This window comes from Sinocyclocheilus grahami, unplaced genomic scaffold (genome assembly GCF_001515645.1).
Source record: "Sinocyclocheilus grahami isolate Dianchi unplaced genomic scaffold, SAMN03320097.WGS_v1.1 scaffold600.1, whole genome shotgun sequence".
In the NCBI taxonomy this organism is placed as follows: Eukaryota; Metazoa; Chordata; class Actinopteri; order Cypriniformes; family Cyprinidae; genus Sinocyclocheilus; species Sinocyclocheilus grahami.
Genome location: NW_015505779.1, coordinates 474,355 through 498,668, shown reverse-complemented (window position 1 = coordinate 498,668; position 24,314 = coordinate 474,355). Strand labels below are relative to the sequence as shown.

Below are 24,314 nucleotides of genomic sequence, written 5' to 3'. Positions count from 1 at the left end.
ACACACACACACTCTCACACACACACACACACACACACACACACACACACACACACACACTCACACACACACCGAGTTCTCGTGGTAAGATGAGTGAGACTGCAGAAACATCGTTAAGGCTTCATTGTCAAAGAATTGCAAAGGTCTCTGTGTGTGTGCGTGTCTGCGTGAGTTTAAATGAGGGTTAAGACATCGTTGTAATAACAGAAGGATTAACAATCCTAATTAACTCTCTCCTCCCCCCTTTCTTGAACAACAGCCACCCCAAATTGAACTAATCCACATAGAGTTTCTAAGATCCCGCTCCAATACACAACCGAACCTATACACACACACACAAATAAATTCCTATAATTAAAAAATAAGAATTATATTTTGCTTTAATATTTAGCTTATTTTTAGGGCAACAAATAATGCCTTTTTTGCTATTGTGCAATATTTTCATGACAATTTTAATAAAAAGAGGATGAGTACTCTAATATAATACTCAATACTTCATACAGACATATACTGTATATATATATATATATATATATATATATATATATATATATATATACACACACACACACACACACACACACACACACAAACAGCGGGTAAAATAAGTATTTACCACGTCACCATTTTTCTCAGTAAATATATTTCTAAAGGTGCTGTTGACATGAAATTTTCACCAGATGTCGGTAACAACCAAAGTAATCCATACATACTAAGAAAACAAAACAAATAAGTTCAGAAATTAAGTTCTGTGTAATAAAGTGGAATGACCCAGGGAAAAAGTATTGAACACGCTTACTGAAATTTATCTAATACTTCGTACAAAAGCCTTTGTTGGTAATGACAGCTGTCTGGAGAAACTAGTGGCATGCATTGCTCAGGTTTGATTTTGGCCCATTCTTCCACACAAACGGTCTTCAAATCTTGAAGCTTCTGTGGGCTTCTTCTATGACCTCTGATCTGTAGTTCTATCCATAGATTTCTATTGGATTCAGGTGATTGGCTGGCCATTCTAGCAGCTTTACTTTCTTTCTCTAATATATTTCTAAAGGTGCTGTTGACATGAAATTTTCACCAGATGTCGGTAACAACCAAAGTAATCCATACATACTAAGAAAACAAAACAAATAAGTTCAGAAATTAAGTTCTGTGTAATAAAGTGGAATGACCCAGGGAAAAAGTATTGAACACGCTTACTGAAATTTATCTAATACTTCGTACAAAAGCCTTTGTTGGTAATGACAGCTGTCTGGAGAAACTAGTGGCATGCATTGCTCAGGTTTGATTTTGGCCCATTCTTCCACACAAACGGTCTTCAAATCTTGAAGCTTCTGTGGGCTTCTTCTATGACCTCTGATCTGTAGTTCTATCCATAGATTTCTATTGGATTCAGGTGATTGGCTGGCCATTCTAGCAGCTTTACTTTCTTTCTCTGAAACCAATCGAGAGTTTCCTCGGCTGTGTTTGGGATCATTGTCTTACTGGAACGTCCAGCCTTGTTTTATTTTCATCATCCTGGTAGATGACAGCAGATTGTTATCAAGAATGTCTCGGTACATTTTTCCATTCATCCTTCCTTCAATTTTATGAACGTTGCCAGTGCTACACCATGATGTTTTGGGCTGATGTGCCATTTGACCTCCAAACATGGTGTGTATTGTGGCATCCAAAGAGTTTAATTTTGGTCTCATCGGACCAGACTATATTCTCCCAGTATTTCACAGCTTGTCTAAATGAGTCTTGCGTGGTGAGCATGTATATAGGCCACTGCGGTGGAGTGTATTACTTATTATTTTCAATCATTTTCAACAATTGTACCTGCTAATTCCAGGTCTTTCTGAAGCTCACCACAAGTGATCCTTGGCTCTTAGAAAACTCTTCTGAAAATGTTTTGTCAGAAGTTTATGGTGAAATTATGTTCTTTCCACTTCCCAACATTCAGAAGTATAGAAATCCTTCTGTAACCAATGCCATCAGTATGTTTTGCAACAATAAGGTTGCGAAGGTCTTGAGAAAGCTCTTTGCTTTTACCCATCATGAAATGTTTCTTGTGTGAGACGTTGGTCATGAGACACCTTTTTATAGGCCATCAGTTGGAACTGAAGCAGCTAATATTAATTTCCACTGACTAGGGGCAGGATTGCTTTCTAATTACTGATAGATTTCTGCTAGTGTCTTGGCTTTCCATGCCTTTTTGCACCTCCCTTTCTTCATGCGTTCAATACTTCTTCTCGTATGTCATTCTACTTTATTACACAGAACTTAATTTCTGAACTTATTTGTTTTGTTTTCTTAGTATGTATGGATTACTTGGGTTGTTACCGACATCTGGTGAAAATTTCATGTCAACAGCACCTTTAGAAATATATTTACTGAGAAAAATCTCCAAAGCACTCTCACATGACTGATGCAGCAATTCTATATGCTGTAGCACTGACTGATACACACTGCAGTGAATGGATCAATAAATGGGCTGTGATGGTCATTTGTGAAGAGCCCTCTTAAGATTTGCATTATTTAACATTGCCATTGATTTCAAATGCACCTTTTTACACCTATATCGAATATAATGCAAATGTAGTTCCAAAACCGCTTAACATTGCTCGTCTTCCTAACACAAAGACAACCAGCAGCTTCAGTAATTATTCCCGTTCAGTGACTGGTTGGGGTTTATTAGCATTATTGAGTGCTGCTACCTGTCATGCACGCTGGGTCTGCTTTCATTCTGACTCAGAGCAAGACTGTGATTGGTGGAGAAGGCTATAATGTGATTTGGTTGCCATGCAATAGTGAAGTCAGCCGGTGGTATAGTGCAGAGGTCAGCTCAATGAAATATGGCCAGTACGGACACTGTAGCACAGCAAGGCTTGTTGTTCCAGCTCTCCAAAGATAATATCTTTCCAATTTCAATCTCAAATACACAGGTGCTCAGAATAGGTTTTTGTGCACACATGCCAAGTCAAAATGCTCTGTGAATCTGGATTAGTCTGAATGAATACTACTGGGTTTCTCAGTATTCAGGGATGTATTAATGAATATTTTGCTGCACACGTGAGCCTTGCATGGGTAGATTTTTGGAGCCAGTCTCCTTCATGTGCTCAGTGAAGTGATGAGGAGGGAAAGGGGGATGGGTGACCCTGACACACACACACACACCCCCCCCATTTAAATCTAATCCACCTGATCCTTTGTCTGATCTTAGCTAGTAAACAAAAACAGCAAACTGGTCTTTTAAAAAATGTCTTTGACTAGTTAAAAAAAATCTCTGGTATCAGAAACTGATATTGTTGACAGCTATAATACTACTACTACTATTTTTTTTTAAATTGAGAGAAAATGCAAGTAGTACTTGCCTGTACAAAGTTATCCACCATAATGCTTGGGTGTTGCAAGCTGCTTACTTCCAAAAGAGTCCAAGTCACTGATATTCTGCTCTTTAGATACAACCCGGATGCCTCCTTCAATATGTTTTTTTTCACTAGTTTTATCAGCAAGGTGATAACTATAAGTCTGGTTGGTTATGTAATCGTTTGAGGTAATTTTAGTGCATAATAATGACTGTAGCAAATAAAATGAGGGACCAGTTACACGTTAAAGATGAATAGACTACTTAGGGTTATGATGTAGTTAAAATGGTAATAGTGATGCTTGCATTCATAAGTGTATACAAGTTATACATTTCCATTTTGAAAGAAACTACACACGTCCAGCATGACTTCATGCACTCTGTATACTCTGCATCGTAAAGTAAAGACAGTAAAGACATTCATAATGCTATAAAAGATTTATGTTTCAATACATAATGTTCTTTTGAACTTTCTATTTATCAAAGAATCCTGAGAAATATATATCGTTTTCCACCAAATAAATAAATGCATAACTAAAGCAGCACAACCTTTTCAACTCTGTTTCTTAAGCATTTGATCAGCAAATTAGAATGATTTCTGAAGGATCATGAAACACTGACAACTGGAGTAATGATGATGAAAATTCAGCTTTGCATCACGTTTTAAAAAATATTCGGTAAAACTTACTTAAAGCCTATGTATACTGCATTATAAAAGTAGTTATAATACATTAATTATGCCTTGTAATGCACCTTATAATACATTGTACAACCTCATGAATAATTGTAACCACAGTTAATACATTATAACACTTATCATTGTTACACTATGCATTTTAAATTTGGTTATAATTATTTACGACAAGATACAATGTATTTCAATGCACATTATGAATCATTATAATGCATTGTAGCCTTTAATAACCCTTTATAATGAATTATACATAATGGCTTTAAGTAAAGTCTATACCAACTGTATGTGTGTGTGTGTGTGTGTATGTTTATGTTAGACCGGCTTAATGTGTTTGTGTAGTATGTTAGACTAGTTTAAGTTTTTATGTAGTTAATAAAACCTTACTTGTTTCACACTTGACGTGTTCATTGTTTACTCATAACCGGAGTCAATAATCATGCAGATTTACGTTACAAACTTATAGAATTGTACAGTAAGAAAGTTATTTCCTTTAACCAGGAAATTAACGTTCTTAGAATTGACAAGACGGTTGACCCTGAGTGGTCAGCTAAATATCTACAGTGGATCTAAAATATTAATAATTAATCATAATTAGTTATGGTTAATTATTCATATTTCCTGTTGTGAGCTAAATTCGCTACAACCCTTTATAATGAATTATACATAATGGCTTTAAGTAAAGGGTTACCATATAGGCTAGTCAAATAGAAAACTTATTTTAACTTGTGATGATATTTTACACTATTACTGTTTTACGGTATTCTTTTAACAAATAAATGCAGCCTTAGTCAGTATAAGAGACTAAAATCATCAAAAACATTCACATTTTTGAAAGGTAGCGTCTATTTCCATATGCTCCTGGAGAATCTAGTGCTGTGTTAACTACCAGTTGAGTTACAGGAACACCTCGCTGCCTATCAAACAAAATCATCTGTCATGATGGAATTGAGGAATGCACTTTCAAACTGAATGTTTGTAGTGAAACATCATGCTTTGGTGTGAAATGAAGCTACCGAAATGGATTTTCAGTATCTGGAGTGGTCACACATCCATGTCTACTTAGCTATAGGCTTGTTGCGATAGACGGTGTTTTCGGTTATACCGGTGTTAAGCCGCAACACCGGTTACGTAATTTGCCCACCGCGGCACCGCCCCCCACCGGCATTTAGATTTTTTTTTATAGAAACAAAAATAATTTAGCCTAGTTCAGTTAGAGGACAGACACTTTTAAAAACTAAACGCTCAATGCAGCGTGCCGAACCGTTTGAAAAGCCTATTGACTGGAAGTTTTTTTTAAACATTTGTTTCTTATTTATTTGGTTCCACAGTGTTTGCTGATTACTTAATTTAAACGTTGTGTATTTTATTTTACATCAAGGTGTATGCCGTGCCTCCAAGCTTTCTTAGGGGCCGTTCACATATCGCTGCCATTGCTAAGCAACCGTGGCCTGCAGTCTCCATGAAGATGTGGACGTTTCAGCAAGGGATAAATGGATTTGCAGCACTAAAAATCGCTTGCAGTAGCTCTGCTACTAAATTTATTTAAAAATGGCTATCCCTGTACAGCTATGATCAGCTGTTCCTTCATCTTGGCTGAGCTTTCAATGTTGTTTCGGGAAAGGATTAAGCTGATTGGTTGATTCTTTTCACATGACCCGCGGTGCGCTGGCGTCATTATGAAAAGTTGAAATGTTTTTATCTCGATGCAGCGCGGAAGCTCCTGGAAAAAATGAGCGTGTCGCGACCGCGACGCTACCAATATGAGCACGCCTGCCACGCGTCTACATTTGAGAGCGTGCAAAAGACGCGATATGTGAACGGCCCCTTATTCGTTTTGCTAATAAACGTTCTATGTTTCTTATTTATTTGGTTCCACAGTGTTTGCTGATTTTCAGTTTTATATACCCATTTAAATTTTGTGTAGCCCAAGTAATTTGTTATTTTATTAGGCATATATGGTTTATTTTTATTCGTTTTGTTAAAAAAAGTTATGAGTTTGGTGTTGTTGCTTGAATTTAATCAACGCCGAATTGCTGCTAATTTGAAAGTGAAAATAAAACGCGCACGGCACTTTTACAAGCTATTTGAAAGCCTAGAAATCAGAGGACAAGATAGTTTGTGTCTCAAACGAACAATTTCTTGACGCCGAATTGCGGCAATTTAATTGCCGCTAATTTGAAAGTGAAAGTAAAATGCGCACGGCACTTTTACAAGCCATTTGACAGCTAAGAAAAGAGGGAAACTCAAACGAACTAACACCCCCACCCATCTCAACGGTGATACCGGTATTACCGGTGTTGTCACACGTCGATTAACCGGTGGGAAAATGTCCTCACCGTCACAACCCTACTTAGCTAACACTGCTTTTTCCTGCTAAAATGTAACCAGAAGTCATGCATATCATGCCTTGAATTATATGGTCAATAATTAGGTTGAGGGAGTGTAAGAGAAAGGAAGTATTGTTGTTTTCTGTCATCGAATCAAAATTTCCCACACAAAGACATGGATAGCTTTCCTTCAATTGTCCTCCCTGTCCTTTGCGCTTTCAGAATTTCCTGTTTATCTGCATTTCTCCTTTACCTTTCCACTGTTTCTCTTTTGCTTTCAGTACTTTTCATCTCCTCTCTCTGGTTCTCTTTTCTCTCTCTCGCTCTCTCCCTCCCCCGATCTCCTTCCTCTTCTATTTGGCTAGAGGTCAGCCCCCACTCCTCCAACGGTCAAAGGTCAAAGAGCAGAGTATATAAAGCAAGCAAAAGGAATTCTTTTGTAGGAGACGCTAAACCTGCTCAAACACACATATACACACACCTGGAACACATGTGAGCCTCAAAAGATTCTAAACACTATGCTTAATCAGAAAAACCAGTCACATCATTAGTGGTGCTTCATTGGCAACATCTCAATTACTAATACTGTTGCACAATTCCATAACCATAAGTATTAAACATCTGTGCATAGCTCACACGGTTTGTGCTTCGGACATGAATAATCCCTGACATTGTGCAGCTTGTTGAGGAGAGCTGTGCTATTACTGTTTAAGAGAGAAATTACATTTCTTTGTCTTTGCAGATAATAAAATAGGCTTTAAAAACACTTATTTAAGCAGAGACTTGATCTGGGATAAGCTACACTGCAAAAAATAAAAATGTCTTTTCCATTATAAATATCTAAAAAATTCTTAAATCAAGATACAAGTCTTGTTTCAAGTGAGATTATGCTTAAAACAAGAAAAGTATCTGTCAGTGGGGTAAGAATTATTAGGATCATTTGTAAGGATTATTTCCTTTGAATTAAGTTTTAAGTTTTCTAATACTGCACTGACAGATATCTTGTTTTAAGTATAAGCTCACTTCATTTTGGTAGATATTTAAAAAAATAGGACTAAATATTTAACAGACATAACTTCTTGAGTAAATGCACGTTGATTTAAGAATGTTTAGATATTTGAAATGGGAAAGAAGTCAAGAATACTGAGGAAAAAGGCCAGTAAACATCACAGAATGCCCTAGCAACTAAAAAAAAAAGTGACAAAAAAGAAAAGTGTCGTGCACACCGCCACACGAAACGACGTCGCGCGCACTCAAAGTGAACTTGCGGACGCGTCGAGTATAAGTCAGCCTTGAGCGTTAGATACAGTGAAGACAGCGCGTTAGTTTAGAAATCTTCTCATTTTATTTTTTTTAATTGTAGAGAGTGTGTTAATTTGTAAAATGATAACCTACTAGCAATGTAAATGATTTTTTAAATATATTAGAATGAGTACATTACAATATACATTTATTAGAACAAGTACATTATTATTTATGGGCTTAAAAACAAGATGCAAACAATCTGAATATTGTACCTGGTGGGGAGTGCACAATGTAAACATGAAACATATGCCGTTATGGAGGCCCTTCATAATGCAGAGCTCAGCTGCTGCTCTGCCTATAGTTAGAAATGGCACTATAGTAAGCAGTGTTTAATAAACAGCTGTTTTTCTAAATTCTGCTGAGGTGAAATTCAGTGCAGTCCTGTATCGTGATATGTATCGTATCGTGGCCTCTGTATCGTGATACGTATCGTATCGTGACTTTGCTGGTGATACACAGCCCTAGTAAACAGGAACTAATGCCTTTAGTGTTAAATCCTCCAAAAATCACCAGCAGACAACATGGATAGATATTAGTGCTGGGCAATCGCTGGATTAACCACAGTTAATTGCATCTAAAATAAAAGTTTGTGTGTACATAATATACGTGACCCTGGAGAACAAAACCAGTCATAAGGGTCAATTTTTTGAAATTGAGATTTATAGACCATCTGAAAGCTGAATAAATAAGCTTTGTTAGGACAGGACAATATTTGGCCAAGATACAACTATTTGAAAATCTGGAATCTGAGGGTGCAAAAAAATATTAAGTGTGCAATGCATATTAAAATATCTTCATGGAACATGATCTTTACTTAATATCCTAATGATTTTTGGCATAAAAGAGAAATGTATAATTGTGACCCATACAATGTATTGTTGGCTATTGCTACAAATATCCCCCAGCGACTTAACACTGCTTTTGTGCTGCAGGGACACATATGTGTGTGTACTGTGTATATTTATTATGTATATATAAATCCACACGCATGTAAGTATATATCAGAAAAATGTTATGTTTATAAATTACAAATATTTATATATAATGTAAATATTTTCAAAATATATGTGTCTTTATATACACACATAATAAATATACACAGTACACATACATATATAAACAAAAACTTATTTTGGATGTGATTAATCGTTGCCCAGCACTAATAGATGTATAACACGCTGTTGTGTACAACACAGAAGTGCAGTATCTTTACCTCCCATGGGCTCTTCCTCCTCTTCAGCTCGTCACACTTTCTCAGTTTGCAGATCTGGTGTCCGATCTTTCGGTTCAGGCAGTTGCTGCAGGTACCGCAGTTCTCCTTCTTCATGCAAGGCCCACATACGCCGCATCTCTTTCTCTTCTTTTTAAGAGGTGTCACAGCCTCCATCGGTTCCTGGTCTGCCTCCATCTGTGGCAAGGAGAACATGCCAGCTTGCTCATGCTCGGACCTGATGTAGTCGGCCGCAGGAGACACCACCCTTGCGCTCCTGGCCCCGAGGAAAACTTTAGGGTCCTCCTCGTCCAGAGAGAATTCATATATGTCCTGGACGGGAGGGCCAGGGCCTCCCCTCGGCTTGTGCATACTGAGGGTCCCGCTCTCTTATGGGACAAGAGTGGCCGCTAACAGTTTAAAAATACTAGGTAAAAAATAAGGTTCTTTACAGCACGGCACAGACCAGTCCATAAAGTGTGTGTGCTGAGTTAGGGCCACAGGGAGGAACGTCTGGACAGGGTCTTAAAGGGCACAAGAGGAACTCTTGGACATGACGTCATTCACCTGCAGGTACAGGTACGTTAGGAACACGGCCGCAGGTGATGGAGAGCATCTCTCTGTGACACAGAATTGATGTCATTTGGATGCAGACAGAAAGCAGTTCTGGTCATTGCCAGTGAAGACACTTTGGGGACTGTATGGGGAGAAAAAGGTCAGGTTTAGGATATATTTCAGTTTTGATCAAAATGAACTATACTGTAGCTAAATAAAGCAGAATGAATTATATATATATATATATATATATATATATATATATAATGCATATAGAGTGAATTATTACTATATGAGCCCATTACAGGTTTTTGTTAACATTACCATGATATGTGGTATAATCTATCTATCTATCTATAAATGTGAATATCTATCAATCTATCTATAAATGTGAATATCTATCTATCTGAATATCAATCCATCTGTCTGTCTATCAAAGGCCATAAGTCAAAAGACACTGACAATCCCAGGCTGAAGTATCATGATCATTGTACAGCATATAGAGTGAATTATTACTATATGAGCCCATTACAGGTTTTTGTTAACATTACCATGATATGTGGTATAATCTATCTATCTATCTATCTATCTATAAATGTGAATATCTATCAATCTATCTATAAATGTGAATATCTATCTATCTGAATATCAATCCATCTGTCTGTCTATCAAAGGCCATAAGTCAAAAGACACTGACAATCCCAGGCTGAAGTATCATGATCATTGTACGATCTCTTACAATGATGTGCAAAGGGAAAGAGACCCAGACAAGACACAAAGGTGCTGAATGGCGATAGGTACTACGTGTGAAATGTGAGCACAAGCTCGGTGAGAATGGCGAGTCCCACGAGACAGCTCTCCGTCGCTCTTTGTCTGTCCGCTTCATGTCTGAGTCTCAACGCAGGACTCGAGCTCGAGCTCTTTGTTCGGCGCTTGGGGACCGTCAATAAACTCCGATGTTTTAACGGTAACTGCGGCTCACGCAGCGCACGCATGAGGCATTGTTGTGAAGGCATTGTGTGGTTAACATACGTGAGGAGTCGTTAACGAAACGTTGTGTTTCGCAATGGCGCATTATTTATTCTGTAAAGTATTTGTGGAGATCATAGCGCTTTAATAAGGAATTCCCTCGGTGCCTCGCTTCATGCTTCGATAGATTATTCATTCTCACATAGGCTACTGCAGAGCTATTAATACGGTAGATTAAGACCGTAGCATCGCTCACACACACACACACACACACAAACACACACACACTGGAAGTAACCCAGTCCTCCTCTTATCTAAGGCATGGCGAGTGTGACTTTTAATATTAAGATACAAGTTTTACAGTCTAGCCTACAGGACTTATTTACAAGTTTGAGCAAAATAACCTTATTGGGTGTTTTCCAGCTATAGCTACAAGTGCTATACATATATATATATATATATATATATATATATATATATATATATATATATATATATATATATAAAAGAGTAGGCTGATTGTTTTCTTTAATGCATATATGACAGCTGCACAAGATATGATAACGCTTGCGTAAGCAGAGAGTAAGTGCTCGAGTCAGCAGAAAAGCTCTTAAACTTGCATATAATATTTCCATGTTCATCTGCTAACATCATTTACATAGGCCATAGCCTAAAAAGTGTCCATAACCCGTGTACAATTGTGTAAATGTATAGAAAGCAAATAAAACATTTAAACAATTCTAAAAGCGTTACAGACTAGAAGATAATAGAATGTGCGCGCGTTTTCTTCACAACTACATTACCTATCTTCCCTTACGAAGATCAACCATGCTTTTACAATAAAAAAACCATTGTTAGTATAGTTAAACCCCAGATTAACCATGGTTTTGCTACACTAACCGTAGTATTTGTAGTACGAATGGTAATCAATACGTCAAAAAACCTGCTTACTACATTTTTCCTGTAGTACTATTTCCTACAGCTTGCACGTGGAATTGTTTTTGTCCTGCAAATCTCGCATATTTTGTATAACTAACTTCTTCTGTCACAGGAGGATGTGCTAACAGTAACTTCACTACTTCAGCTCATTTATAAGTGACTAATAACTCATGCACCCCGTGTTAAAGCAACATTAAAGGGTTAGTTTGCTAGTAGTGACCGATCTTTCGAATGACAAGCAGTCTGAGTGAGTAATACATCAGTCTGGAGCCTATTAGAAGGGACGAACGAGAAGTCTGATACAGTGCTAAGGAATCCTGCTTTATCGTTAAATGGCTCATAAATAAAAAGCAAGCCAGGCAAGTGTTTCGCACGCGCTCTGAGACTTGAGCACGTGGCTCCTCACTCAGCCGGCGCTTTAACTGGCGGCAAAAATGGAGAGCTGAGGAAAAGCTGTAAGACTGCGTGAGCTTTGGCCATCTGTGTCGACGAACAAGTGACAGTTTTCCTCAGAAGGGTGAGAGAAACGACACATCAGCAAGCCCCCCTCTGCAGAAAGAAAACAACACCCCGGGGCGCGAGTTCTCGCAAAGAAACGAAATGTAACTAAATATGAGCAAACAGAAGGTTACATTATAACGCGTGCAGTACATTGTAACAGCAGCGGTTCCGGTGTGCTCCGGTGTTGTTACACTGATAGTTCTAGCATTATCATCGCATAATACTGAGAGAAAACCCATCAGTCATCGATGTGTATTGCGCTAATCACCTCATTAGGGCTACACAAACTTACACAGGGGAATACACAACTTTCTGCACTTGTATAGCCTTTTCTTCAAACAGACAACGTTTCCAAGAAATAATAAGGACTTACCAAGCGATGGACACGTTCTTTGAGCGTCTTGTCAAACCCCATTTAGATTTAACCGATGGTTACTTAAAAACTGCATGCATACACAAGTTCCACATGACTAGAAGTGCTTCACATGCAGTGTTCGTCTGCTGCCAAGCAGTCGAGACGACATGACACGACAAGAAATAAAGTTGCTATTTCACTCCCTCTGTGTCTCGTCTGTGTACTCTCGGGAAGTTTCAGAGTTAAAGGACGATGAGGAGGAGGAAGGAGACTGAAGTAAGTCGCGGAGTGGAGTTCAGTGTCGTGGACCGAGGGGGTTAAAACTGCGTCATCGCCGTGACATGACGTCACCGGAGCACAACTTAAGGCAGCTTCTTGAGAAAGAAATTCGAATTTATGTTGACGATTTTTTATTTATTTACATAAAGCAATTATCATCTCCATTTGGAAGCTCTTTCATATATATAGACATAATGTCTAGCTGTATGCATTTTTTTTTGTTTTAGTGTATCAGTGTAGTCCTAACTGTACTTTGACTGTGTTTTTTGAAGTTTCATTAAAAAATCAGAAGTTAAGGGAAGCAACATGTTAAGGGGTTTCTTCAAGTCTCAAGGGTAGAAACAATCCTTGCCACATGGTGACATGTCAATCTCTAGATATGAACATAATACACATTTTAATCAGCGTTTCTGCAGTTCGCCTGGTTTTAGAGAAGCATGCTGCAAAACATGGGGCATCTTGTGGATTTTTTATTATTATTATCATCATCATAGCACTGTGAACGGTTGTATTTATCTGAAAAACAGTATGGAGGAAAGAAAACCACATCAATAGAAGCTAAAAACACACATTCACATATATCCCACTCAGTGTATATTTCGATCAGTATCCATAATCATAGTCAAATCTCTAAACCTGCAAGTGCCGTGTATCAAGTCCATCATAAAAACAAGAGACACTGAACGATCAAGCATCACGTGTAGGGTTATTATGGATTGTTATGGTCAGTTATGCTTCAAATCGTTTGGTTCTGGTCAGACAGGCAATAAATAGCATAAGAAACACATTTCAATAACAATTCAAACAAAAGATGTATACTGCGATAATACTACAGTAAACAAAGATAAAAGTTCAGTGTTTGACCATTTGAAAAATGCTTTACTTTGCACACAATCATTGGGATTGTCTGTAACTAATGTAAGATTATTGTCCTGCAATGCAGAAATGAGCCACCGATCGCCTCGCTTCCCAGAGAAGAGCACAGATCAATGCATTACAGTGCAGTTCAATCTCAGGAAGAAATGTGAAGGAGAGAGTTATACAACGGACAATAAGAAATCACGCAAGGAGTGAGGAGACGGAGGTCTGAGAGCAACCGTAGCCACGAGAAGCTGCAAATAAAAAGAACGCAATAAAACTGTAGTATGTAGTTACGGTCCCTTTAACTCGGGTGGACCTGTAGAAGCAGATTTTGATAGTGTTAACAACAACAGAATCTCTCTGGAAGTCACGAACGACGGACCGTCTTATGGTACATTTTCCTGAAATGCATTTCAAAGGAGATGTAGTTACTCAAACTTGTTCCCTCTCTTTTCTTCGTCCCCGTTTCGCCGAATGCAAGAAGAGGTCGTCTAGGTTCGGACTTGAAATTTGCCGGCCTTGGTCATGTATTTGATGCCTTTGAAAGGTTTGTACTTCTCGCCATACATGTCCAACCTATTGACTTTCAGACCTGTTGGGTGAGAAAGCGGAAAGCATGTCAGTTGCAAAACAGGTGTGTATTTGGCACAAGAGAGTCTTTGGGGAAAGGCTGTGACTGCTAAAGCACTAAATCAGTAAGCGGTCAGCCTGAGCTTGCAATGCTCCATCACACGGTACAGAGCCATGTTACACTAGCTGCTCAAAGCATGTTTCCACATCACAACGGCTCCATCTCCTGGCCACGTAATACAATTGTCAGAAATGTTTTCATTTGCAGAAATGTGCTTTATTACTTTCCCTGTGGGAGATGAAAGAAGCGGTTTACTGACTGTGAAAATGTCTCATTTATTTTAAGAGAAGAAAATCTCCAGGGTACCCCAAACAAATGTGCTATTTTAATAGGCTAATTATATATTTGAATGCAAAACATTTCATATCCTATGTGGCAAATTCTACGGTGCATAATTAAGTAATGCACAAAACAATGGGAATTACATTTGAACTGGAATTTTTTTTTGAACGTGTTTGAATACAATTAGTGTGGCCGAGATGCTTTCAGAAGTGATTTCTGTTATTCTACTATCTTGGTAAACCACGTTATGTCCCACGTAACGTCTGAAACCACTGACGGACGGTACCTGAGACGGCCAGCTGCTGAATCTTGAACTGGAGGTTGATTGTCGGGTTTTCATCAGGTTTGGAGGCTCCGGTCTGGAGACTCATGGATCCTTTTAAACTGGGCAGTTTCTGGGGGTTTATCTTACCCACATCCCAAGACAAAAGCTGCGAATCACAGTTCACTGCAACATTAGTATGCGACATTCACATTAAACCAAATCAGAAGATTGAAGCATGATATATTTTGCTGTGCATTGCAATTAAAAGGTAGAAACAAATGAGCCCATTTCTGGTTTTATGCATTTTACTTTTGTCATCCCTGAACTAATTATTAAGAGAACTTCCGAGCTTCACGTGTAAAAATAAAATGCTAACTTTTTATGCAAGCGCAAAAATATCACGCTGGACAACACTGACCTTTAAAAGCCTCTAGTTATCGTTCTTGATGTGAACGGGCCTCAAGTCTGTCCCTACACACTTTCCATCTGAAAATTCCATACTTCTCAGTAGATTTCAGACCATATTTAACACACATGGTTCATAGAAGCTTTATTTTCAGCATGCAGCACAAGTCCTCGGTTTATTCATTGATTTTCTCCAAGTGACAACATGTAGAGCCCATATAAAAACACAGACTTCTGCATGCATGTGGGAATTCTGTTTGCATGCTAACGCACTACAATTTCAAAGTACACAATGACATGTGTACTTTGCCGCTTTGAACGATTACGTAATTGTGGCATCCATAATTGTAATAGCGATTAGAAATTTGATTAATTGTGCAGCCCTAATGCATCTATTTGCATATATATGCATCTCAATATGTGGCTTTACTTAAGGTAGTACCTCTAATATCAAGGACTAATGTCCAATTTAATGCATCCTCAATGGCGGCTAAGTAACAATGACACTTTCATGAAATTCCTAATTTTCTATTATAGAAATGGTGGCAAAAGTCTGGAAATGCAAATATTTTTCCCAAACTTTCCACACCTGGAAATGACTCGAATCAAATTGCACACTTTTCCAAACTGCGTAGGAACCGGTCAGTTAAACATCAGAACAATGAACCCTTGCTTACCTTGGTGACGGGGTCAAACGTGTAGGTGCCCTGCGAGGGGCTGAGGTTGGCGTTGAGGACGCCGCGGGGCAGCTGACTGCTCACCAGGACTGATTCCACCGCTTTACCCATCGTCTGCTTCGGGCCGAGGGTGAGCTCAAAGCGCCCCTGAGAACTGCCCTCTCTGAAGCTGATGTTGTGCTTCACGTACACCGGGATGGCCACCAGGCTGAAGAACACAGCAGTCACAGGTGAGACTGTACACTGCAAAATAACAAGCGACGGTATGCACACTAGCGTGCGGGAGTTTGGGCTCAGTATGCCTTCTTAATAAACAAATCAATGCTTTTTTTGATCAAGGGTGCGTTAAATTAATCAAGAGAGACGGTGAAGACAAAAAAAAGTTCTTGTGAAACTCCATTCATCAAAGAATTCTGAGAAAAATCAATAAAAACATCACCGTTTGCACAACTGCTTTCAACATGGATAATAATCAGAAACGTTTCTTGAGCTTCAAGAAGAGCTTACTTCTTAAAACTCACCTGTTCTCTGAATGTTATCATTTATAAGTTATGTCCTACATCTTTTTGTTTTCTGAATTTGTTTTCTCGTTTTGTTTTTCACTTGTGCTTATGTTTGTCATGTTTGTTTATTATAGCGATGGATTACAGGTGTCCTTGTTACAGTGTAATTCTGCATTTTAATACGGAGTAATATTAATTAACTACATGTACTTACTATATGGTTAGGGTTACTTGCACGTAATTATGCATGATTTATTGCTATTATAATAGTAAGTACATGTGACACGTGTAACAAGGTCACCGTATATAAAGTGTTACCCTGATGTTCTTACTGTATTGCATGTAAATAAAGCTTCTGAATATCTCACTTCTGAGAGCTGACGTGGTAGGACAGGAGGCGGAAGTTTCCGTCTGGAGGGACGAAGGACAGGATTCGCTCGGCCTCCCAGCGCTTGAACCGGACGCAGGGGTGGAAGCTGACATCATCCAGCAGTCGAGGGTTCTGCGGAGTCAAGGATGCAGGAATAAAACGTTGAGACAGGAATATGGAATGGGTTAGTAGTACACAGTCATACACAATATATTACAAGCTTGCACTTCAAAGTGCAGGTGGCAATCTGTCCCTAAATGCAAATTATGCTTAATGCATAAATGTCAAATTAAAAATGCCCAACATATAAAGAATTAAAAAGCCGTTTTGGAAGCTAAAGGTGTCAAAACATTAGAGTGCAGCAAGTATTGAAGTATCTTGTTCAGATCACATGACCAGCTGTAGGTCTGCAAATCAGTGTTATTTTAGTATTAGTTACACACTATTATAATATTCATATTGTGAATGAGCTTTTTAGCTACACATTTTAATTTTAGTATTTTTGTTACATGCTTTTTCTTCTTAATATTTCATTCTATCTTCTTAAACTAGATTACTTTTTTTTGTTGTTGTAATTTTAGTACCTAAAAAACTTAGCAATGAAAACTAAAAATGTTGTCTTGGCAACTAACTGAAGTAAAATAGGTTCATGTTTTTCCATGTAACGTATATATAATTCATTATTACTTTATTTCATCTAACAAAAATCATTTCATAATTGTAGTTATGAATTACAACACGTCTGTGTGTGATGCCGGCAGCTGTCGTTAGTTGTTCAGGACTTCAAAACATTCAACAAAACAAGCTTTTATTTAGGAAAGATGTCCAGATTTACCATAAATGACAAGGTGAGATCAGGCATTCCTGTGAGTTTCACACAGGCGTCTATCACTCCCTGAATCTCTGCTGTGATAGTGGAACCTTAGGGGAAATATACATATTTATGATTTACTGAGTCATAGGTGAGTGATTCGAGACAAAGACATCTGCGTTTTACGACTGGATCTGTAAACTATTATGAGATATGTGTCCCTGCAGCACAAAAGCAGTGTTAAGTCGCTGGGGGATATTTGTAGCAATAGCCAAAAATACATTGTATGGGTCACAATTATACATTTCTCTTTTATGCCAAAAATCATTAGGATATTAAGATCATGTTCCATGAAGATATTTTGTAAATCTCCTACCGTAAATATATCAAAACTTAATGTTTGATTAGTAATATGCATTGCTAAGAACTTCATTTGAACAACTTTAAAGATGATTTTCTCAATATTTCGATTTTTTTGCCCCCTCAGATTCCAGATTTTCAAATATTGTCCGATCCTAACAAACCGTACACGAATGGAAAGCTCATTTATTCGAAAAATTGACACTTAAGACTGGTTTTGTGCTCCAGGGTCACATATAAGAAGATGATCTACCCGATTTGTCAATGATAGCATCGATTTCTTCCACCACGTCAAAGTAAGCTTCGTTGTTGGTATATTTGACACCCGTGCGCCGCCACGGAACCACCGACAGCTGACCTGTAGGAAGCTGCTCGCCAACATTAGTGCTTCCTGCGCACACACAAGAAACACTGTTACGATGCATTCAAAAGCTGGCAGCGGTTTAATAAAGCAGACGCGAACACAGAACACCTGTGATGGTGTTGACCACCGTGCGCAGGATGGTAGGAGGTTTAATGAGCTCTTTTAGGATGTTTGATTCGGTGGCCAGCGGGAAGCCGTTATCCAGCATCTCCTCCAGCAGCTCGTACACCACCACAACATTGTCTTTAACTGCTGCCTCGGTGCAAACCCCGAAATAGTCCTGAGGGGAGAAACGGAGCACGCCAATTCAACATCTGAAGAGTTCATGCACCAAAACAGATAACATTTTTTTTCAAACGTTCGAAAATCGTGTTTTTATTGTGTTAGGTAAAAAAAAAGAACTAAATAATACAGCTAGCTAATCAAAAGAACCCGACTGCGGTTTGATTGAGACTAACTGGAATGCACAATAAAAATTTTTTTTTTACAAAAACATGATTTTTGAAAATTGTTCAATTTCAAAAACTCTTCATTTTCAGAACTAATGCTTTGGAATGGCAGCACTTTGAGATAATGCTTTATATTGAATATTTTGTCATCATGTACCATGGAAATTCATTTGCATTCTTGCGAGTACCATACTATGGTTTTTATAAAATATTATATTACAGCAGATAAACTTTATGCAATTTCCTTTAATTATCTTTGGCGGCTAACACGGTGTTACCAAAGTCCTTGCAAAAATACTAGAATGTTACGCTGAATGCAACAACATGATATTTGACATGGTCTATGAATATGCATACAGTGTATGTTATACAATACTAGTACACCACATTATCACCATCACTGTATCACCACAGTACTTTTATGATCATGGCGTAAGACTTCATAATCTTATGATCATTCAGCTTAACTAATCTATTGTATGTGGCTCATAACATGTTATTAAAGCATCATGGTATTAGTTCTTTATATAATTAAGCTTTGCCATCACAGGGATAAATTACACATAAATGATCATATTATTATTATATTATATAAGGTACTGCTACAGCACTGTTCTGTTTACATTTCTTTTTTTAATGACAGCAGCTGTGGATACACTACTTTCAAAAAAAGTCATTAAAAACAAAAACAATGGTGTGTATATATATATATATATTGAAGTACTGTGTGTTACTGACATACAACACGGATATTATTAATGCACTAAATCCTAGAAGCATGTACCATATCATGACATTACATGTGTTGGACACGGCACCGAGGCAATACCACGTCGTGTTAATACATTTACCATAGTAATAATTCAATTACCTTGGAGCACACTTGAGAAAAGGACTAAAAACATCATGGCACTACTTTATTTCTTACTATATGTTTTCTGGACATGGTACACTACCAGTCAAACGTTGTTGAACAGTACGATTTTGAATGTTTTTTAAAGAAGTCTCTTCTGCTCAGCAAGCCTGCATTTATTTGATCCGAAGTACAGCAAAAGCAGTAAAACTCTGAAATATTTTTACTATTTAAAACAGCTGTTTTCTATGTGAATATAAGTTAAACTGTAATATATTTCTGTGATGTGCAGCTGTATTTTCAGCATCATTCCTCCAGTCTTCAGTGTCACATGATCTTCAGAAATCAGTATAATATGCTGATCTGCTGCTCGAGAAACATTTCTGATTATTATTATTGTTATTATTATGATGTTGAAAACAGAAAAAAATAGAATTTTTGAGGTTTCTTTGATGAACAGAAAGTTCAGAAGAACAGCGTTTTTCTAAAATAGAAATCTTTTGTAACTTTATAAATGTCTTTATCATAACTTTTGATCAATTTAAAGCATCCTTGCTAAATAGAAGTATTAATTTCTATCATTTCTTTGACTCCAAGCTTCTGAATGGTAGAGTGTATAATGTTACAAAAGCTTTTTATTTCAGATAAATGCTGATCTTTGGATCTTTCTGTTCATCAGAGAATCCTGAAAAATGCACTCAGCTGTGTTCAACATTGATAATAATCAGAAATGTTTCTCGAGCAGCAGATCAGCATATTATACTGATTTCTGAAGATCATGTGACACTGAAGACTGGAGGAATGATGCTGAAAATACAGAAATACATTACAGTTTAATATATATTCACATAGAAAGCAGTTATTATAAATAGTACAAATATTTCAAAGTTTTCCTGTTCTTTGGATCAAATAAATGCAAGCTTAGTGAGCAGAAACAACTTCTTGAAATAATAATAATAATAATAATAATAATAAACTTTTGACTGTTAGTGCATGATACAGTCACTGGGGTCAATATAAAAGCGCGCTGCGTTAGAAAAATAATCAAAGACGTCCAAACCTGAAACGTGTCCACCACACGATGCAGGAACTCGATGACAAACAGCGGCGGCACCTCGCTCTGAATCACGGCCACGAAGTAGACGCGCTGGCGGAGCACGTTAATGAGGCAGTGGTGCGGGGTCGGGATCACCGGAGGGACGTTCTCCGGTTCCGTGGCGCGCTCCACTGCCTCGAAAAAATAATCGCAGACGGACCTGCTGACCACGCTCTTCCAGTGCTTCTCCAGAAAGATGTCCCCCGACGCGTTCACCAGGAAGAGGCTGTGGATCATCTTAGCAGCTGAGGACAGAGCAAGAACACGGCTATAGCCTGCTCATCTTCATCCTCCTCCTCCTCCTCATCTCTCGCGCATCACAGGGCCGTCTCGTGACAAGCCACGGGTTAAAAGGGTCCATTCATTTTCTTTGTGTGCGAAGGCTTATATTGTACATATAAATGAATACTTACAATGTTAGTTTTGTTTCCTCTTCCCAGGATTCTTTAATTAGACAGGACCAGAAATGTCGCTTCCGTCTGCGTTATTTTGTGTCGAGAAAAGATATGATCGTCACTCGCGCTGACCAATGGCAGGCTACGTCTAGCACGTTGACCCCGCCCACTCCATATATAGTGCGGAAGCGAGTGGACTGCTATCCTCGAAGATGATTGGACAGTGGCCAATAAACGTCACTGCACAGCGTTGTTTTATTGGCTCAAGGTAGCTTGTCTTCTGATGGTGGAAATTGAGGTTATGATAAACTTAAATATAGGTCAGCCCATGAAAAAATGAGTATGTGTGCCTTATCTTCAAGCTGATACTTAATTACACTATTACCAAAATATATATATATATCTAATTCTAGTATTAGACATTTTATTCAAAAGACTTGAAGCGGTGTCCCCAGGTTATATATATATATATATATATATTCTCCAATTAAAAACCTGTCCGATACTATTATTAAACTGGGTATCTGTAGAAAAATCAGCACAAAACTATGTATTTCTAACACATCAGTGGTACGAGCATGTACAAGGCTAGTGTAAACTATGTAACTTTTTCTGTGTTCAAAATTTGCTAAATGTATGTAATGAGAGAGTACATCATGAATGCATCTTCCAAACCGCGTGTTTGTCTTATTCCGAATCACTCCGGTACACTTATAATAAGCGCTTATATTCGGACTATTGTAGCCTGGTCACCGCTGCGGAGGAACACACCTGCGTGAACCGCCATAGACATACACTTAGAGAAGTAGATCCGGTTGGAATGTTCTTCCGCGGGATGTTTATTAACCGCTAGAGCGCCACAAGTTACATAGTGCTGCTTTAAACATTCAACCATGTTTGTTTTTAAATGCAAAAGCTATTTCACAGCATAGTACAACATACATAAACTGCATTGTGCCTTCTGCAGCTCTAACAACAGATCGAGCATTAAATTAAACGTTTATCAAATCTCTAGAAAGTCTTTCCAGCTCAGTTTAAAACAGTCCATGCATTGGCTTTGATAGAGTGGAAAGAATTCTAAAAGAGAGAATTAATTTAAAAACGCACATTACTTCAGAGATTTTTCAAGAAATGCAATAAGTGAAATGGCTCAACATAATTTATTTTTGTTCCATGTTAAAATGTACAGAGTTCTTTGAAAGTACTTGCTAGGGAAAAAAAATAAAAGAAAGAAAGAAACGAATAAATGGAAATACATACAAGGACAAAACAGAGAGGAGTGGAAGGTGGACGCTTCAGACCATCCCTCTCTTTCGCCGGATACCAGGCTCTCAGCTTACAGTTCACCATGTACAATTACAAAGTATACGAAAAGGTAAGCAATATAAACAGACAGAAATATACTGAGCTCATTTTTACATGCCTCGCAGATGTAAGGAAGTTGTCCTATACACACACAATAACCAAAAAGAAAATAACGCTAAGTGACCTTTAGATATCTCTTTTTTCCTTCCGTTTTAAAATAGCATTAATATACTACACAAAGATAGAAAACTCTAGAGATGAGATGGAATGGAAAGGTTAAAGGCATCTTAAATTCACTAAAAGTGAGTTGTAATTTTTTTTTTTAAGTTTTGAATTTCTTAATAATATTACCCCAAGAGTCGAGCTAAAAAATATGCCGTTTTTTTTTTTCCTGAAACAGAAGTGGAAAAAAATGACAGTACCAATATCCATGTCGGAATTTCGTTTTTTGTTTTTATATATATATATTTTTAGAAAAAACATTTTCTCTACAATAAGTCAAAAAGAGTCAGCTTGTCGTAAAAGAAAGCTGCCCAGTCTTGATAAAATTCAGAAAAACAAAAAGCGCACAAATAATACGTGAAACGTCAGGTCTTTGAGAAAGATTCCTCATATTGACAATGAATACTGGAACACCGAGTTGTCCTAAAACAGGAACCATCTCAGGACACCATGCACTTTAACCTTTATCCCGGGTGCGAGTGTTCATTTGTCCGTGTGTGCATTGCAGACACAGATCTACTTATTTGTACAACTCCCTCTCGATGCCAACAGCTAACATCACTACCCCATGATCAGCTGGAGTACGAGGAGCGCTACTTACTTTGAGGTGCCTACTTAACATCACCGGATGAGCACAGTCGCAATGCAGACGTGCTCCCGCGTGGTTAACCCCTTTAACGTTACATGGACGCTGCACTTTGATAGTACGAATTTAAAGACCATCCCACTACTGAGTCCTCTAGAGACATCTGTGGAGTGTTTATGAAACCGTTTCCTGTGATTTCTGTGCTGTGAACCAGATAGTACCAGAATATTTACATTAACTAGTTCCCAAGGACTTCTGTTTAAGTCCAGTCTATGGATGCATGGTCGTTACTATCAGACGTCTGTTGCGATTGGATATACACGATTCTGTACTGGGAAGACACCGATTCACAGAAACCTGCGATGCCTTGTGCGCCTCGACGAGTGACTATAGAGCTCTGTGTGAGTGAATGTGTGAGTGAGCGAGCGTGAATCACTTTGTCCACACACATGAAGCATGAGAAGGTCAGACTGAAACACAAGCATTTCAAAAGTCATTGAAAAAAACGAGAACATATAAAAAAATAAAGTAAATAATAATAATACTAATATAATAAAAAAAAGAAAATAGTCCATCTACGATTATTTTGTCTCTTTTTTTTTTTTAGGTAAGGCTTCCTATGTCAGTTGAACGATTGTGTGCATGATTCGATGCATGTTCAATAACAGCGTAAATGCATGTTTCTCAGTTTGAAAAGTTAGGTCCACTTCCCCTGTAGCTGCTTTGAAGCTTCGCCCCTTCGGTCTCGAATTTCGGTGGAAACCAACCCCCGTTGGTCCACACAGGGTCTGTGGGAGCATGACACTTGCCACAATAAAGGTCTATTAGATCATCTCCCCAGCTCAGGGCAATTGAGAAATGAACCTAAAAGGATCAGAGCTTGGCGACAACACATTTAGAAAGGAAAAGAAATCGTCGCAGTCTCTATGTCCTCTTCCTCCACCAAGCTCACTTTATCTCTTTTCACCCAGACTTTGGAGGGTGGTGGATACAAATGGATAAAGTACAGCGATGCAGAGTTCGGCGGGGAACGTCTCTCTCTCTGCTCGTTCTCTGCCGCTCATCTGCTCATGTATGGAGACTGCTTGGGGACGCCAGCGTAGCTGTGGTGCGAGGGGCCCGTGTACATCATGTTGCCATGATGATTGGGCTGCATAGGCTGCTGCGGATAAGCCTGGCCTCCCATCATGCCCATTTGCATTTGCATGGGGTACTGGGCTGGCTGGTTCATGTAAGGTGGGTTACTGTGGTACCCGCTGTTCATCATGGGCTGTGGCATTCGGTAGCCTGCAGACATGGCAGCATTGAGCGGATTCATGTTCATGGAGTTGTAAGCGGCAGGGGTTGGCATGAGGTTCGTCATCATGCCACGTTGCACCGCTAAAGTTCGCGGAGAGCC

At 38.4% G+C, this 24,314-nt stretch overlaps 1 protein-coding gene across 1 annotated transcript; it reads right to left on the bottom strand.

The window, feature by feature from the left end:
* Positions 1-12,934: 12,934 nt before the first annotated feature.
* On the bottom strand, positions 12,935-20,924 carry LOC107557385 (AP-3 complex subunit mu-2-like). Its single transcript, XM_016240790.1, has 9 exons — positions 20,821-20,924; positions 20,372-20,652; positions 18,118-18,289; positions 17,899-18,036; positions 17,310-17,395; positions 16,473-16,606; positions 15,602-15,809; positions 14,541-14,685; positions 12,935-13,933 (listed from the first exon to the last, which is right to left on the bottom strand). Exons 2-9 carry the CDS (start codon positions 20,642-20,644, stop codon positions 13,833-13,835), a joined length of 1,257 nt encoding a protein of 418 aa, XP_016096276.1. The 5' UTR covers positions 20,645-20,652; positions 20,821-20,924; the 3' UTR covers positions 12,935-13,832.
* Positions 20,925-24,314: the final 3,390 nt, after the last annotated feature.

Bases quoted from the DNA above. Each gene is read 5' to 3' on its own strand.
- LOC107557385 (XM_016240790.1), bottom strand. From the start codon at position 20,644: ATGATCCACAGCCTCTTCCTGGTGAACGCGTCGGGGGACATCTTTCTG. The intron at 18,290-20,371 runs GTTTGGACGTCT...TTCTCCCCTCAG, and splicing joins GTGTGGTGGACACGTTTCAG to GACTATTTCGGGGTTTGCAC. The intron at 16,607-17,309 runs GTAAATCTGGAC...TTGACTCCGCAG, and splicing joins ATCTCACCTTGTCATTTATG to AACCCTCGACTGCTGGATGA.